We start from the raw sequence: 20,062 nt of genomic DNA on the forward strand, positions 1-20,062 counted from the left end.
TTAATAGTGAGAAGAATCGGTGGCTCTTATCGGACGACCTCAAAATGAATCATCCCAGGTCGGCTATGCATCAGGTCGGTCTTTGCACGGCCTTCACGTTGTCCACGACCGTGATATCTTCGATGGCTTTGATTTTGTCGGGATTGATATCGATTCCCCAGTTGGATACCATAAATCCGAGGAATTTACCCGACCCAACTCCAAACGCACATTTTTCTGGGTTCAGCTTCATATTGTATTGCTTAAATATGCTGAAGGTTTCCTTCCTGCAAATGTTTTAAATGGTCATCTGCTCGGGACTTAACCAACATGTCGTCAATGTAAACTTCCATTGATTTTCCTATTTGTTCCTCGAACATCTGGTTTACTAGGCATTGGTAAGTGGCACCTGCATTTTTTAATCCGAACAACATCATGTTATAACAGTATGTGCCGTATTTAGTAATTAAGGAAGTGTTTTCCTGATCACCCGGGTCCATCCGTATTTGGTTGTACCGGAATAGGCATCGAGAAAACTGAGGATCTCATAGCCGACCGTGGCATAGATCAACCGATCGATGTTGGGAAAAGGAAAAGAGTCTTTGGGACATGCCTTATTCAAATATTTATAGTCTACACACATTCTTAGTTTATTCCCCTTTTTAGGGACTACCACTATGTTTGCTAACCAATTCGGGTATTTAACCTTCCGATTAGACCCTATTTTAAGGAGTTTAGATACCTCGTCCTTGATGAAAGCATGCTTGATCTCGGACTGAGGTCTCCTCTTCTATTTGACCAGATGAAACTTTGGGTCCAGGCTTAGCTTGTAAGTGGTTATCTCCGGCGGGATCCCTGTCATGTCAAGGTGGGACCAAGCGAAACGGTCTTCATTAATTATAAGAAATTGAATGAGTTTTTTCTTGAGCTCGGGGCTTAACCCCGTGCCCAAGTATACCTTTCAATCGGACAAGTGTTCTCTCAATATGACTTGTTCCAACTCCTCGGCCGTCAATTTTGTGGCGTTGGAATTATCAGGGGCTATAAAAAATCTAGGAACCTCGTAATCATCATCCTCGCCTTCCCCTTGTTTGTCCGAATTTGCCAAGGCCGGTACCAGTGATTGCTATTTGGCCCCATATTTAATCATCTGATTCGGATCCTTCAATGTTGAGATTGTAGATGCCAATATCATCTCCTCGACCGTGAACATTTCCTTCGCAGCTTGTTGTTCACAGTAGACTGTTTTGACTCCGCTTGGTGTTGGGAATTTCAGTGCCTGGTGCACTGTCGACAGCACCACCCTCATGTTGTGGATCCATGTCCTTCAGAATAAAGCATTGTACCTCATGTCTCTTTCTATCACACAAATTTTAGTTTCATGGATGGTCCCAGTGGTGTTTACTGGTAGTGTTATCTCGCCCTTAGTAGTTTCACTCACCATGTTGAACCCGTTTAGAACTCGGACTACAGGCACGATTTGGTTTTGTAGGCCGAGTTGCTCCACGACCCTCGATCGGATGATATTGGCGGACCTACCTATGTCAATTAACACACGTTTAACTCGGGATTTATTTATGAGTACAGATATTACCAGTGCATCATTGTGGGGCTGAACGATTCCTTTCGCGTCCTCATAATTGAAAGTCAAGGTTCCTTCCGGTATGTAATCTCCAGCCCGTTTCTCCCCTGTGACTGATATTTTGGTGCATTTCAATATAGGCCCCGGAGGAACATCGACCCACCTATAATCATGTTAATGACGTGTTGAGGTTCTTCTTGCTCATCCTGCTTGTTAGAATCCTTATTCGCGAAATGAGTTTTTGCTCGGTTGCTCAGTAATTCTCGAAGATGCCCATTGTTGAATAATCGGGCTACTTCCTCTCTCAATTGTCGGCAATCCTCCGTTCTGTGGCCGTGCCTTGATATTTACACATCTGGTTAGGATCCCTCTGGGATGGATCAGATTGTAATGATCGAGGCCAATTGGTGTCCTTGATACATCTGATAGCTGATACGATGGCAGCATCGTCAATGTTAAAGTTGTATTCTGATAACCGCGGTGCTTCCTTTTTGCCCGACGGGCCTATCAAATCCGTTTTTACTCATGAGTCCCCGATTATGTTGACCTTGATCGTTTCTATTTTCGTTTTTTATGAGATTTCTCCCAAATCTGTTACCTATTCGATCCCCATTGTATGGTTGAAAGTGATTCCTGCTTGATCTTGGTTCACGATCAATATCTCTCTTGGCTTTGTCAACGGTTCTGACAGGATAAACAGACCCCAAAGGGGACCCGAGTTGCTCATCTTCGACTCTGATTTTCGATTGATACCGGTTATGCACATCGGCCCAAGTAGTGACCGGATACTCTATCAGGTTCTGCTTCAGCTACTGTGAAACCACTCAGCTTCGAATATTGAGTCATTGAGTGAAAGCTTGAACAACCCAGTCATCAGAAACTGGCGGTAGGTCCATCCGTTCCATCTGAAACCAGGACATAAACTCTCTGAGCATCTCGTTATCTTTCTGTTTTACTTTGAAAGGGTCCGACTTTCTGGTCTTGACCTTGATGGCACCAACGTGTGCTTTCACGAAAGAATTTGCAAACATAGCAAATGAGTCAATAGAATTAGAGGGTAAGTTGTGATACAATATCATAGCTCCTTTTGACAGGGAATCTCCAAATGTTTTCAGCAGAACAGACTCAATATCATCGTCCTCTAAGTCATTCCCTTTGATGGCACATGTGTAAGAGGTTACATGCTCATTTGGGTCGGTCGTTCCGTTATACTTAGCAGTCTCGGGAATGCGGCATTTCTTAGGGATCGACTTTGGAGCTGTGCTTGGAGAAAAGGTTTTTTGTACGAAATTCTATTTTCTTCTCCCCTTATTCTATCCATTTTGTCAGCTCCTCGAGCATCTTTAGGAACTCAGGGTTAGCCTCTGATTCATGTTTATTTGACCTTTCTATGACTGGTTCATCCCTACGGGTGACTTCCCGGGGTGGATTGGGATCAACCTTGCTCGGTGCACGACTTTGGTTCTGTAACTGAGCTATCACCGCCTGTTGAGCCTGCAATATTTTGAAGATCACCCGTAGAATGATCCCGTCTCCTTCAATATTTTGTATGTTTCGAGTTGCCGATCGGGCTCCACCACGGACGCTATTTGCAGGGTTGGTATGCAAGTTTGCGTCGATAGCTACATGTGAATTAGCGTCAATCGGATCTGTGATCGGGATTTCGATGGGATCAACATGCGGTACTCCTTCATCGGGCGCTATGTTGTTAGTTTCGCCGTGGTGACCAAACTCGTTGTCAACATGTAGGGGTGCTGATTGAGAGTTTGATATTTTGATTTTTATCCTAAAATCAAAGAGCAAGTATAAAGTAGTATGTATTATGGAGATTTGTATCAAATAACCACTATTATCCTTAGCCCCACAGTGGGCGCCAAACTATTTACCCTCAAAACCGGATAACAAATGAATTTATAGGTGGTTTTAAGGATACATGATTTAATTTGATACAAAATAATAAATTAGATTGCAATTGAAATAAGTAATGGAGATGTAAATGCTAACCACACGAGCAGAACAGTCTTAGCCTAGGAAGGTTTGCCACCTTCGAGCCAAAAATCCATTTATTGATATCGGAACAGAAACAACTAGAGAATAACAAGAACTTGGCGAGAATAATAATATATTTCTTTGGGATACGTGTTACAATCTGTTTTACAAGTAATCAGACTCCCTTTATATAGTAGGGGAGTCCTACTTTAGGTACAATTCTATAAAAGGTAAAAAATCTCCTAGTTTGCCGATTTGCCGGTTCTTTATTGATACGTGCCGAGTTTTCCGCCGAAATATCCGACCGTTACGTATATTTCTGCCTTCCGTTATTTCGGTCTTCTGTTGGTTATTCCGACAATGTTTCCTCGAGCTTATTCGGGGTCAGGGTCGATTCCGGGATCATGGGCTCAATGTTCTTGAGGACGGACATTTTGACCTCGTGTTCTAGTTCGATGAGACTCGGGATCGATCTTCAACCCTTCGCGTTCCGAGCTCGATCCGTCGTGCAATAGCCGAGCCCAATTTCGACCGTATACAATCATTATAGTTAACATTACTCGTGTAATTAAGCATGTAATCATCTGCAAATTAATTTTGAGCAACTTAGTATATACTCCTATATGAAAAGAAGCAATTCAAGATTCAAAGGCAAGATTAATCAAGCACGGCAAAAGAAACTGAAGATTACACAAATAGGCCCAAGTCAAAAATTTAAATTACTAACATACCCTCTTATTACGCGATTTTAGTAAAAGTAAAAAAGGAAAAATCGAACGCCTACAAACATTCTGAACCAACCTTGTACCTTTCTTAAAAGTCACGACCATTCAAATACTATCTAATGCTCTTCATTCATATTTCAGAGGAGTTCTATTCGCTTTCTCAAGATTTTACCGAACCAACTTGACATTTTCTATTTTGACTATGTTGAACCTTGAATATTTTCGTAATTTGCATGAATAGGATCAGATTTGAGAAAAGACGGGAGAAAGCTAAGGTGTAAAATTGCACGAGAATTGTTGAGAGTTGAGACTTGGAGTTCCGGGTTTCCACCTGTAAAGAATAATTCTAGACCAACTAGAATCTTGGTTAAAGTTATCTATTTGTTGTGAGTTTAGGTTTTCTGTAGTATACAGACTTGTATTATATTGCTCTCTGTATGTCTATAGACTTAGGAGTCTTATACATCATGGAACTTCTTATATATATTCTTGTTGTAATCACACATGATGAGGAGTGAATGAAAGAACTATTTATGGTATCGGAGTCTTAAGTGGTTTAATCAACCCAAGGTAATTTTTTTTCAAGTAACAGAGAACAAAGACATTATTGATATGGGGATGATATCAACTCCTCGTCGACCTCTACTACACCAACCACACACGCTCAATTTCCCACACCTTCTTTTATGCCCTCACCAAACCTTGCGCATCAACTACCGGTAAAACTCACATCATCAAACTTCCTGTTGTGGAAGACACATTTTATGCCAATGGTGTGCGGTTGTGGTCTCAACCATCATATTGATGGTAGCGAGCCAATTCCGATATAGATTCTTGATCAGAATACGCTAAATCCGGCTTACAAAGTATGGGTACTAACTTGTGCTAAGTTGGATTGTTGCATCAGTTTCTGAAAATATTCTGCCTCAATTAGTTGGAGCAGAGGCTGCTTGTGCAGCTTGAGATAAACTTGTTGCTGCATATGCTTCAGGATCGAAGCCACTAATTCGTGAACTCAAGTTGTAGTTGCATACCTTGCATCGTGACAACGCAAGTATTGAGGCCTATGTACAAAAGGCCAAAGGAATCACGGATAGATTAGCTGCATTACAACATCCGATTCCCAATGATGATTTAGTTGAATTTGTTCTTGCTGGACTAGGCCCTACCTATCGACCCTTCACCAGGTCACTAGAATCACGTCAAGAAGTTATTATGTTTGATGCATTATATGACCTTCTGCTTAATGAAGAAAGATAATTAAAAAGAGATGAGACCATTAATATTATTACACCCACCACTCAGTTCACTCAGAGTTCTATTTCTACCACTCGAGGGAGTGGTAGAGGACGAGGAGGGCGTGGTCGCGGATGCTCCTCCATCCAAGGGTTCACACAGAATAACCAAAATTGCAACTTTCAGACATCTAACCAATCGACTAAAGCAAATCAACAATCTTCTGACTACTCCGGACTTATCTGCCATAATTGTGAAGGAAAAGGTCATATTGCACATGTATGTCCTTCACCACGAGCTAACAGAATCAGCATGGTGTCTGGCCGACCCACTTCTAATCTTTCCAATTCTCCCAATCCACCTACACAAACCTGGTTAATGGATAGTGGCATCACACACCATCTTACAACAGACCTTGATAATCCAGGCATTCACTCTGAGTATCAAGGCCCCGAAGAAGTGACATTAAGTAATGGTTCCAAATTGCCTATATCTCATATTGGCAAAAGTTCTATTCTTGTTTCCAATCAAAAGTTCAATCTTGATAATATTTTACATATTCCTTCTGCTACTCACAATTCATTATCAATCAGCTCATTTGCTAAATCTAATCAAGTGTCTGTTGAATTGTTTCCTAACTATTTTTTGATTAAGGATTTGGCAACGAGAAAAATCCGACACAAGGGGTCGAGTAGTGGCAACTTATATTATCTTCCAGTGCTGCACTCTTCATCACCTGCTTACTATGCATCTTGCCCTATAGTTTGTCATGCTCATCTAGCTCATGCATCTTGCCCTATAGTTTGTCATGCTTTACCATCCAATGTGTTTGCATTATCATCAAATGAATGTCCTAGTTTATGTTCTACATAAGCTGTTAGTAAGAGTCATAAACTTCCTTTTAAAGAGTCTAGCTTCAAGGTCATAGGGCCTTTAGATTTAGTTTGTTCAGATATTTGGGGCCCAACTCCAGTAGCTTCGAAGGATGATTATCGCTATTATGTCATCATTTTTGATCATTTCAGAAAATATACATAAATTTATTTTCTTCGATTTAAATCTGAATTACTTTTAATTTTTATTCAATTTCGTACTATTGTTGAAAAATATTTTTGTCACCCTATTAAATGCTTTCAAGCAGACCGGGGAGGAGAGTTTCGAGCCTTAATAAATTATTTGAGAGATAATGGAATTGTGCAACGTTCTTCGTGCCCCTATACCCTTGAACAAAATGGTTGTGCCGAGAGAAAATACAGACACATTGTTGAAACTGGGCGTGCCCTTCTACATCATGCCAATGTTTCCTCATCAGTTTTGGATAAATGCATTTGAGACGGCAGTCTACACTATTAATAAATTACCCACTCCCCGGTTGAACAATAAATCCCCATTTGTGTATTGTTTAATATGAATCCTAATTATTCTTTGTTGCGCATCTTTGGTTGCTTATGCTTTCATTGGCTTCGTCCTTACACAAAGGACAAACTTTCACCTAGTTCTCGTCTGTGTATATTTTTGGGATACAGTAAATTACATAAAGGATATAAATACTTTGACATGGATTCTTCCAAATTCTATGTTTCCCGTCACGTCATTTTTTATGAGTCTATTTTTCCTTTTCCTTCACTGGATGTTGTGGTGCCCAACTCCTCTACTAAAACTACTATTGATCCATTGATTATTAATCTACCTTACCAACAGACCACATCAAGCACTACCTCACCACCAGAGAACTAGAGTTATCCCAACTCCTCACCTTCAACTTCTTCCACAAGGCCAACATCACTGCCATCTACAAGTGTGGCTCATGGACATACCGGTAATGATATTTCCTCTTCTCCATCGAGCATACCAATTTGTGATGACTTATGGTCTCGTCCAATTTCACTCCTCTATTTGAGGATATGAAAACGGTCGATGCAATAGTAATACCCAACAAGGAGTCGTGGTTGATTTTCTACAGGGAGTTTTGAATGAGTCTTAGGGATATACATTATAGTGTATGAGCTTGAATTATCTTAAATTGCACTTCCATAAACTTGGGTTATTTCTAGGTCTAATATAAACTAAGATTACAAACCAAGAATTTAAACTAGAAAAGTATCTTTGGTTGTTTTTCAAATGATATAAAAGGCATGGGGCTATGACCTTCACCTAGGTGTTCGCCTAATGAGTTATAAACTTTAAAACTTGTTTTATTGGTCGGGGTGTATTATAGCTATCAACACCCAAGTACCCACTCAATACTTCTCGGCCAAAGAGTGATTTTGCTCAATTTGGCTTTGTCAAGTCCAAATGGGTATTGAACAAAACAGTTGATGATAAGCTCAAGTCGGGTTTTACTATCTCTAGGTTCAACTCTTTAATTGGGCTTATCAATCTTTCGATTGACCCAATTTCTTGCTAGCCAAGTTTTCTTAGACTAAATCTCTCTTTTTCAAGTAGAGACCAAGTCAAATAGGCATGAAATAATGTTTGCAACCATTAATTCTTCACATAAAAGCAAGAACTAGGCTAGATAATCAATACCTAATCATAAACAAGCAATAAATCAAACACCCATTAAGTGTACTGATGTGTGGCTATAATTTCATATTTTAGTACATTATTTTCCTTGCATTTTATATGTGTTAATGATAAACTATACTTTTATTGTGCGTAATGGAGTTTATTTTATGTGTAGGTCAATTGGAGATGAAAGTAGAGCAAAAGGAATACTTAAAGTCTAAAGTGTGCTCGAAAACAGTTGAAAAGAAGAAAGAAAGAAGTGAGCAGCCTACAAATGAGAAAGCTGGCGAAGTCAGGCCTAAAATGGGCGTTAGAGCAGCTGGACGAGTTTTTTAGCTTGCGTGGGAGCAGGCTAGGTTAGGGGCAACACGAGATCCACCAAGCGTTGAAGCTGGCGACGCCAGGTCTGAGGCGAGCTTCAGATCGCGTGAAGCCTCGCGAGACCAAGTCTGAGGCGCGCACATTCCGAGCTTTGAAGACTTATTTCGTCTCCTGGTTTGACTTGGACTTGGCCTACGCGTTTAGGTCTTTCATACACATATAAATAGACCTAAAAATGCCACTTTTGAGGACTTTTGGCAACCGGAGGCAAGGATAGCTCGTGGAACAATAGTTGGGAGCTAAACTCATTGATTTCTACATCCCTTTATCCTTACTTTATAATTTAATTATGCAAAATATTTTGGATATTGTTACTATGAGTATGAGTAGCTAAACAACTAATCTAAGGTTTTGATGGAACCTATAGAAGGATAATTTTCTTGTTACGTAAATATAGATTTGCCGTAGTATTTTTTCTATTTGTTCAACTATAATATTATTGTGGTAGATTGAAGGGCCCTCAATTGGCTGTGCCTATTTAGTATGTATTACTCGTGAGAGAGTGCATATTTAGGTAGTTGTTTAACAATATCACTCCTAACGTATATGAGGGATCAATACGAAGGGTTTAAATGTGGGATTAGGGATAACGGAACCTTGGTGCGATCCGAGTGAGTCGTACTTAATGCCAGCTAGCGTAATTCGGGAGAATATATCTAGTAAATTATGGTAATTAATCGGGAGAGAGTTACGACAGTCAGAGTGCTCATGATCGATAGACAAAACTTAGGCAAATTTATAGAAAATATAGCGAAAAAGATTCCGACAATAGGGGAAATCATAACCTTAGATCATTCCAATTCTTGTCTATAACCCATTAGTAGTTAGTTATTAATTGTTGCATTTTCATTACGTAATATTTAGTTAGTAAACATTCAAATTGTTACTTAAATATTTCTGAAGATTGATTGCGTGAGTTCATGCGAGTCAAGTAGCTGTGTTTGATAGGTTAATTCCATGTGGGATTCGACTTCGGACTTATTAACCGGAATATATTTGTAACGACCGCTTAGTCCTTTTTATAAGGCATAGTTGGGCGTGATCATTTACATACTAGGGTTGGTCACAACCCTAATGCAAATCTAGCTACTCATGCTTAAAATGGAAGAAAAAGAAGAAGAAGAAGAGGTGATAATTAAACCCATATTGATAATTAAAATGACGAAATCAATATTCAAAAAACTCAAAATGGCAAAAACTACTAAAAAGAGTAAATGAAAACGTCGACTATAGCTGCTGGTGTCAAAACTTGAATTAAAAAGTGAAACTCTTCTATTTATACAGTGCTGGAATTTTCGGACAAAAATGCCCTTTCGGAGGTTCTGCGGCCACACAATTCCATGTGCGGTTCGCACTTTGCTTCAGCCTGATAAGAGATGAAAACCTGTGGCCGCATAATTCTGAACTATGGCCACACTTCTCTCTTTCTGCGGTCCGCACATTTCTGAGTGTGGCCGCACATTGCTCTTCTGTGGACCGCACAAATGTGATTGCGGCCGCGTAGCTGTTCTTCTGCGGCCGCACAATAATTGTGCGGTCCGTACTTCTGTTGAACTTGAGATGTAAGTTCTCTGAACTTTTTCTCTTGCCCAGGTTTTGCGGCCGCACATGTCATATGTGGACTGCACTTTGCACTTATCTCTGATAGGAGTTTCTCCCCAATCTGTGGCCGCAGATGAAAATCTGCGCTCCGCACTTCTGAGCTTCTGTGCATGTTTGTGACCTTGAGTTTAGATCTGTGGTCCTCCTCTTTGATGCGGTCATATATGGAAGACCGAGAAACCACACAAGCTAGAACCCGACTGGGTTCCGAAATATCTAACCTCACGAACTGATTAGCCAAGGTCTAAACGTCAACTGCAAAAAGGCCTTTCACCAACAGGAATGAATGCAAGGCTACCCATACTCACTGCCTTTCTACTCAAGGCATCGACACCACATTGGCCTTCCTGGGATGATACATAATAGTGATATCATTGTCCTTTAGCAGCTCCAACCATCTCCGCTACCTCAAATTTAGATCCTTCTATTTGAATAAGTGTGGAAGACTCTGATGATCTTGTAAATACCTCACAAGACCTCCAAATTTTCAATGCATGAACAATGGCTGCCAATTCTAAATCATTGACAGGGTAGTTCTTTTCATGTGGCTGCAACTGGCGCGAAACATAAGCAATCACTCTACCCTCCTACATTAAGTCACACCCAATACCAATCCAAGAAGCATCATAATACACTATATAAGTGCCTAAAGCTGAAGGCAAAACTAGAACTGGAGTTGTGGTCAAGGCAGTCTTAAGCTTCTGAAAGCTCTCTTCATACTCATCCGACCACCAGAATGGAGCTCCCTTCTAGGTCAATTTAGTCAAGGGTAATGCAATAGACGAGAAGCCCTCCACAAAGTGACGATAATAACCAGCCAAGCCAAGAAAACTCTGAATCTCAGTAGCTGAAGATGGCCTGTGCCAACTCTGAACTACCTCTATTTTCTTTGGATCCACCTTAATTCCTTCACTGGACACTATGTGTCCCGAGAATGCCACCGAGCTAAGCCAGAATTCACACTTAGAGAATTTGGTATAAAATTTCCCCTCTCTCAGACTCTGTAGTACAATACTCTTGTGTCGTGCATGCTCCTCTTGGCTACGTGAGTACACTAGGATATCATCAATAAATACTATGACAAATGAGTCAAGATATGGCTGGAATACACTATTTATCAAGTGCATAAATGTTGGTGGGGCGTTGTTAGCCCAAACGACATCACGAGTAATTCATAGTGACCATAACAAGTCCTGGATACCGTTTTTAGAATATCCGAATCCCGAATTTTTAACTGGTGAGACCCAGACCTCAAATCAATTTTAGAGAATACCCTCGCTCCCTGAAGCTGATCAAATAAATCATCAATACGCCGCAACGGATATTTATTCTTGATTGTAACTTTGTTGTACTTCCTGTAGTCGATGTACATCCATATAGTACCATCTTTCCTTTTTACAAACAGAACCGGTACACCCCAAGGTGACACACTAGGCCTAATAAACCCCTTATCAAAAAGTTCCTGAAGTTGCTCTTTTAATTCTTTCAATTAAGCTGGTGCCATACGATACAGAGAGGAATAGAAATGGGCTGAGTGCCCGACACCAAGTCAATACCAAAATCAATATCCCTATCGGGTGGCATACCCGACAAGTCTGTAGGAAATACTTCCGGAAAATCCCGCACTACCGGTACTGAATCAATAGTAGGTGTATCTGCCTCAACATCTCTCACAAAGGCCAAATATGACAAACACCCCTTCCCAACCATACGCTGAGCCTTCAAGTAATAAATTACCCTGCTGGGAACATAATCTGGAGAACCCATCCACTCGACCTTCGGCAATCCTAGTATCGCCAACGTCACAGTTTTTACGTGACAGTTCAGAAGCATGACATGGAGACAACCAATCCATACCCAAGATGATATTGAAATCGACCATACTAAACATTAAAAGATCAACTCTAGTCTACAGTCCCCCAATAGTTACCACACACGACCGATACATACGGTCCACAATAATAGTATCGCCCACCGGTGTAGATACATGAATAGGTAAAACTAAGGACTCACGGGGCATATCCAGATAATATATAAAATATGATGAAACATACGAATATGTGAAGCCAAGGTCAAATAATATAGAAGCTTCCCTATGGTACACTGAGACAATACATGTGATCACTGTATCGGAAGCAACGACATCTTGCATGGAAGGAAAAGCATACAATCGGGCCTGACAGCCACCTGATCGGCTTCCCCTTCTTGGGCGACCTTTAGATGACTGAGCCCCACCCCGAGCTGGCTGGGCGGGTGGTGGAGCAACTGGTGCAGGATTCATAACCTGACTCCTCTGCTGAACTAGACCTCGCATAAGGCGGGGACAATATTTCCTCACATGAACCAGCTCTCCACACTCATAGCAATACCTCTCGAAAAATGGTAGCGAGATATGAGGCGGACCTCGAGAACCATAATAACTACCAGAAGAACCTGGTACATATGAACCCTGAATTGATGGTGCACGAGATGAACTCTAAGATGGAAGTGCACCAAGAGAAGACTGACTCTATCGAGCACTGTATGACCATGGCTAGCTGATGCACCACGATGAGTTGAACGAGCCATCTGAGTGGGCCTATAAAGATAACCCTTATTGTGATAGGGCTGTCCCTCAGAAGGAACACCGCTGGAATTACCCAGACCATGAAACCTCTTGGCCTCCCTCTCCTCACGCTCCTGAGTACGGACCATCTCTAGCCGTCAAGCACTATCAACCACCTCGTCAAATCTAGCACCTGCTACAATCTCCAGAGTCATAATAAAACGGAACTGCTGTTTGAGTCCATTAATTAACCTCTATAACTCTCAGTTGGAACCAACCAAACTGCATGACGAGGCAATTCCAAAAACTACATCTCATACTGAGTCACAGACAAGTCCTCCCGACGTAAGTACTTGAACTACCTGCGCAGTTCCTCTCTCCGGGTCTGTGGCACAAACTTCTCTAGAAATAATAAGGAGAACTCATGCCATAAAAGTGGTGCTGCACCAACTGGTCTGCTCTCTCATAAGTCTCCCACCATCTGAAGGCAGCCCCAAAAAACTGAAAAGTATTGAACGAGACCCCACTGGTCTCCAGAATACCCGCTGTCTGAAGCATCTGCTAGCATTTATCTAGGAAACCCTGAGCATCCTCTGACTCAGCACCGCTAAATGATGGAGGTCGAAGCCTTCCAAATCTCTCAAGTCTCCTCTGCTCATCATCAGCCATAACGGGGACTAACGAGGCATGAGCAGCTGTAACCGGCTGGACTGGTGGTGCCCTCGGTATCTGAAGTCCCTGCACTACCTGCTCTGGAGTACAAGCAATAGGGGTATGAGTTCCTCCCCCGGCCTAAGAAGTGGTTGGTGCAGCCTGAGTCAAAACCACCTGAGCAAGGCCAGTGCAAACTGTCAAAGCCTCCTGAAGGCCTGGAATTACAATAGGCATAGCTGGTGCTTGAGCTGGTCCCGCCGGCTCAACTATATCTGGAATCTGTTTCTGAGTTGGAGCAACTGGTGGTGCTACAGGTGCTGCACCAACTGCTGTACGAGCTACACCTCGACCTCTACCTCGGCCCCGGCCTCTCGCGGTCCTAACTAGTGTCACTGGTGGTTGACTATACGATCCGGTAGTACGTGTCCTCACCATCTGTGAGAGAATACAATAACAAAAATTTAGTTTCCGGAATCAACAAATTCACACGACAGAATACAAGAAAGTGAAATTTTTCCAAAGGGTTCGGCAGCCTCTCGAAGATAAGTACAGACGTCTCCGTACCGATCCGCAAGACTCTACTAAACCTGCTCATGACTCATGAGACTTATGTAACCTAGGCTCTGATACCAACTTGTCATGACCCAAAATCCTAACACGTCGTGATGGCGCCTATCTCATTACTAGGCAAGCCGACAACCTCAACAAACTACAATTTCTTTCAAGTTTGAAAACATTATATTTAAATCCATTGGAAAAATCTCACAAATACATATATAAATACACTTCCAAAATTCGGTGTCACTAAGTACATGAGTATCTAAATGATAACAAAGTGTGACAAATAAAAATGCTGTCTGAAAATATAGAACAGTACAATAACTGAAAGGAAGAGAGTCAAGGTCAGCGGATACCAGGCAGTTACCTTGATAGTCTCCAACCGAAAACACTCTGATATCTAAACAGTCATCGTGTCTGGAAGCAACTGGATCTGCACACGAGGTGTAGAGTGTAGTATGGGCACAACCAACTCAATAAGTAACAAGACTAACCTCTGGGCTGAAAGTAGTAATACCCAACAAGGAGTCGGGGTCGATTTTCCACAGGAAGCTATGAATGGGTCTTATAGATATACATTATAGTGTATGATCTTGAATTATCTCAAATTGCACTTCCACAAACTTGGGTTATTTCTAGGTCTAATTTCAACTAAGATTACAAACTAATAATTTAAACTAGGAAAGTGTTTTTTGGTTGTTTTTCAAATGTTATAAAAGGCCTAGGGCTATGACCTTCACATAGGTGTTCGCCTAATGGGTTGTAGATTTTAAATCTTATTTTATTGGTCGGGGTGTATTATTGCTATCAACACCCAAGTAACCATTTAATACCTCTCGGTCAGAGAGTGATTTTGCCCAATTTAGCTTTCTCAAGTCCAATGGGTATTGAACAAAATAGTTGATGATAAGCTCAAGTCGGGTTTTACTATCTCTAGGTTCAACTCTTTAATTGGGTTTATCAATCTCTCGATTGACCCAATTTCTTGCTAGACAAGTTTTTCTAGACTAAATCTCTCTTTCTCAAGTAGAGACCAAGTCAAATAGGTATGAAATAATACTTGTAACCATTAATTCTTCCCATAAAAGCAAGAACTAGGCTAGATAATCAATACTCAACCATAAACAAGCAATAAATCAAACACCCATTAAGTTTACACACTGGGGTTGGGTCACAACCCTAATGAAAATCTAGCTACTCATGCTTAAAATGGAAGAAAAAGAAGAAAAAGAGGTGATAATTAAACCCATATTGATAATTAAAATGATGAAATAAATATTCAAAAAGCTCAAAATGGCAAAAACTACTAAAAAGAGTAAAAGAAAATGTCTATTGTAGCTGCTGATGTTAAAACTTGACCTAAAAAAGTGAAACTACGCAATTTATACAGTGCTGGAATTTTCGGACAACAATGCTCTTTCGGAGGTTCTGCGGCCACACAATTCCATGTGCGGTCCGCACATTGCTTCAGTCTGACAAGAGATGGAAACCTGCGGCTGCATAATTCTGAATTGCGGCCGCACTTCTCTCTTTTTGCGTTCCGCATATTTCTGAGTACGGCTACACAGTGCTCTTCTGCGGACCGTACAAATATGACTGCACCTGCGTAGCTGTTCTTCTACGGCCGCACAATAATTGTGCGGTCCGCTCTTCTGGTGAACTTGAGATTCAAGTTCTCTGAACTTTTGCTCTTGCCCAGGTTCTGCGGCCGCACATGTCATGTGCGGACCGCACTTTGCACTTGCCTTTGATAGTAGTTTCTTCTTAATCTGCGGCCGCAGATTCAAATCTGCGGTCCGTACTTCTGAGTTTCTATGCCTGTTTGTGTCCTTGAATTCAGATCACTACTTCTGGAGTTAGATTTCATCTTGGGGGCTCATTTTCTACTATTCCTGCAATTAAGCATATTTCATCAGTTTTCGGGAACACAATTAAATGCTTCTGGACTAAAACAAAAGGTAAAATGTGCTAATAAGTAGTCAAAATCCCCACTTATCATTTATTTATAAACAATATGGTTGAAACATCATCTTTACCATCTAGACCTGGGAACTCCACTAATCAATCTACTCACAGAACTCCAATATGCTTATTGGCATCGAGCTATGACTAAAGAATATAATGCTCTTATTCAAAATGACACTTGGCAACTAGTACCTCCTTCACCATCCCAAAATGTGATTGGTTACAAGTGGGTTTACAAAACAAAATTAAAAGCAGATGGATCATTGGATCGCTGTAAAGCAAGGCTTGTGGCTAAGTGTCACGACCCAAAATCCTAACCTATCGTGATGGCGCCTATCTCATTACTAGGCAAGCCGACAACCTCAATAAACCACAATTTCTTTCAAGTTTGAAAATATAATATTTAAATCCAGTGGAAAAATCTCAAAAATACATATATAAATACACTCCCAAAACCCGATGTCACTGAGTAGATAAGAATCTAAATGATAACAAAATATTGTATGAAAATATAGAACAGTACAATAACTGAAAGGAGGAGAGTCAATGTCAGCGGACGCCAGGCAGCTACCTTGATAGTCTCCAACCGATAACACTCTGAGATCTAACAGTCGCTGTGTTCGGAAGCACCTGGATCTGCACACAAGGTGCAGAGCGTAGTATGAGTAAAACCAACTCAATAAGTAATAAGACTAACCTCTGGGCTGAACGTAGTGACGAGCTCCGTAGGTATAGTCTAGTATAGAAATAACAGTACAGAAATATAGGCATGCTTTCAAGTTCAACAGTTAAACTCAGTACAAGTAAGATAGATCAATACTGCATGATATGGGGAATATAACATCTCAGTGGAAAACCTTGTGTACTCACGATTACAATCATTTTGTCAATCAATACTGTTTGAGGCCAATCCAGCCCAGGGATATTCCATCCCGTATATATATATATATATACACACACACATTGAATGACAGTCAGTCACTCAGTACTGTATAAGGCCAATCCTGCCCTGGGGTAATTTATCCCAAAATATAAATGGTTCAGACAAGATCCATGTCCAGGGAAATTCATCACAAATATAAATAAGCAAGGCAAGTCCATGCCCTGGGAAGTCCATTCCGTATATAAATCATCTACGCTCACTGTGCGGGGTGCAGACTCCGGAGAGGATCCTTCAGCCCAAGCGTGATATAAAGCCGATATGGCCTACTACAGGCAGGAAGCCCCGATCCATATAATGATAAAGCGTATAAGGCATGCTTCAGGCGGTCAGTCCCGTTCCATATAATAGTAATATATATAAAGCCGATATGGCCTGCTGCAGGCGGGCAGCCCTGATCCCATAAATATCCTCATATATATGAACATGACTGATTGTGAAATATACATTTTTAAAGCAATTAAATTCAACAACAACACGACCCTGTGGGTCCCAAAATATCAGCACGTAGCCAAATCATGATCTTTAATACGAGTCTCAGTTGAATTTCCAAACACGTGAAGGATATGCGAATAATAAAAAAATTCTTTAATTTTACAAATTCACAGGATTTATTCAAGTCACAATTTTTATGGTGCACATCCACACGCTTGTCACCTATCGTGTGCGTCGCCTCCAAATAATTTATATAACACCAAATTCGGGGCTTCATACTCTCAAAACCAAGGTTAGAAGTGTTACTTACCTCAAATCGTGTAATTCTTTATTTCACTATACCCTTGCCTCACTAATCAGCCTCTGAACGCCTCGAATCTAGTCACAATTAATTCGATTCAGCCAATGCAAATTATTGGAATTAATTCCATGTGAAAAATAATAATTTTCCAACAAATATCCAAATTTTAACTCAAAAATTGCACGTGGAGCCCACACCTCAAAACCTAACAAAAGTTACAAAATATGAATGCCCATTCAACCTCGAGTCCAACCACGCAAACTTTACCAAATTCAGACCTTAACTCGACCCTCAAATCTTCAAATTAAACCAAGAGAGTTTTCTAAATTTTCCAACTCAATTCACCAATTAAATGTTGAAAACAACCATGGATTCGAATAATTTAACCAATATTGAGTTAAGAACACTTACCCCATTGTTTTCCTTGAAAATCTCCCGAAAATCGCCTTTTCCCGAGCTCCAATTTGTCAAAAATAAAAAATAGGACAAAGTCCCATTTTCAGAACTTAACGTTTCTGTCCAGGCGTTTCTTCTTCGCGAACACGGAAGCTTCCTCGCATTCGCGAAGCACAAAATTGTGCTGACCGAATTTCCTCCTTCGCAAACGCGAGCTTGGTCTCGCGAATGCGAAGACCAATTTCCCCCAGACCGGCTTTCCCTTTAGCGAACGCGAGACCTCGATCGCGAACGCGTGCCCTTAGTAGCGAAAGCGAAGCACAAAATGGGCCAGTCCAAATTTCTTCTTCGCAAACGCGAGACTCCCCTCGTGAACGCGATGGAGGAAACCAGATACAGGCCTCAGAAAATTCCAGCAGTTATTTAAGTCCAAATTTCGATTTGTTAACCATCTGAAACTCACCCGAGACCTCCGGGACCTCAATCAAATACACAAACAATTCCTAAAATATCATACGAACTTAATCAAAACATCAAATCATGTCAAGCAAACGCTAAAATTACAAATCACCAACCAATTCAAGCTAAACGAAACTAACGAATTCCAACTTCTATATTCGATGCCAAAACCTATTAATTTAATTTCGATTGACCTCAAATTTTGTACACAAGTCATAAATGACATAACGGAGCTATGGAAATTTTCAAAATTAGATTTCGACTCCGATATCAAAAAGTCACTCCCCGGTCAAACTTCCAAACTTAAAATTCTATTTTAGCCATTTCAAGCCTAATTTAGCTATGGGCTTCCAAATAATTTTTCGGACATGCTCCTAAGTCCAAAATCACCATAAAGAGCTATTGGAATCATAAAAACTTTATTCCATGGCCATTTACACATAAGTCGATATCCGATCACTATTTTAACTTAAGCTTTAAATTTTGGAACTAAGTTCTCCAATCCATTCCAAAACCTCACCGGACCCGAACCAATCACCCAACAAGTCACATAACAACTGTAATGCATAAATTAAGTAGTAAATAAGGGAACAAGGCTGTAATACTCGAAACAACTGGCCGGGTCATTACATTAAGGGATACTATCAACGTCCGGGAGAAGATTTTGTTGATACATTTAGCCCAGTTATCAAACCGACGACTATTCGGTTATTACTTTCATTAGCAGTGTCTCATCAATGGCATATCACCCAACTAGATGTCTCAAATGCATTTCTTCATGGTCATCTCGATGAAGTAGTATATATGTCTTAGCCCTCGGGTTTTGGTGATCCTACTCGACCAGACCATGTATGTCTTCTCAAACATCATCTTTATGGCCTGAAACAAGCTCCCCGAATATGGAATAAATGCCTCATTGATGCCTTACTTTCACTGGGATTCTTGGGATCCAAAACTGATAGTTCATTATTTTTTAAGTGTGCTGGTGAAAGAAAACTCTAATCTATGTTGATGATATCTTAGTAATGGGATTTGACTCTACTTTTGTACAGTCTCTCGTACTCAACTACAGAATAAGTTTGTGGTTCGTGACTTGGGGAAACTCTCATACGTTTTGGGCATTGAGGCGCATTGGACGAGTGCTGGGTTGTATTTGCAACAAGGGAAATATATGGGTGATCTCTTGAAATGTGTTCAGATGGATTCCTGTAGCAACGTTTCCACTCCAGCTTCTCCTTCAACCAAACTTTCTTCCACTGAAGGTAGTCAATTCAATGATTCCACCTTGTATCGGAGTGTTGTAGGTGAATTGCAATACTTGAGCTTTACTCGGCCTGATATAGCATTCGCAATTAACAAGGTTTCTCAATTCATGCATTGCCCTATGGATATTCACTGGACTGTTGTCAAACGTATTCTACGATACATTAAGGCAACTCCATCTCATGGCTTGTTTTTTGCTCAAGGCACATCCACCTTGCTGCATGGGTACACTGATTCACACTGGGGAGGTGATGTAAATGATCGAAAATCTACTACTGGGTTTGCTATCATTTTGGGATTTAATCTCATTTCATGGGCATTATGTAAGCAACGAGCAATGTCACGCTCTAGTATTGAGGCAGAGTATAGAGCTCTTGCGACTGCCACTTCAGAAATTATTTGAATTGGGCATCTTTTTCGTGAGATTGGTTGTTTTTCTTCTTCTATTCCTACTCTATGGTGTGATAATTTAAGTGATACGTATTTGACAGCTAATCCCATCTTTCATACTCGTACAAAGCATAGGAAATTGATTTTCATTTTG

At 40.7% G+C, this 20,062-nt stretch overlaps 1 protein-coding gene across 1 annotated transcript; it reads left to right on the forward strand.

The window, feature by feature from the left end:
* The first annotated feature begins 5,889 nt into the window (after positions 1-5,889).
* LOC138902368 (uncharacterized) lies at positions 5,890-19,921 on the forward strand. The gene is made up of 5 exons (XM_070190226.1): positions 5,890-6,361; positions 8,195-8,346; positions 15,600-15,717; positions 15,836-15,997; positions 19,308-19,921. Exons 1-5 carry the CDS (start codon positions 5,890-5,892, stop codon positions 19,919-19,921), a joined length of 1,518 nt encoding a protein of 505 aa, XP_070046327.1.
* Positions 19,922-20,062: the final 141 nt, after the last annotated feature.

This window comes from Nicotiana tomentosiformis, chromosome 12 (genome assembly GCF_000390325.3).
Source record: "Nicotiana tomentosiformis chromosome 12, ASM39032v3, whole genome shotgun sequence".
Lineage (NCBI taxonomy): Eukaryota > Viridiplantae > Streptophyta > Magnoliopsida > Solanales > Solanaceae > Nicotiana > Nicotiana tomentosiformis.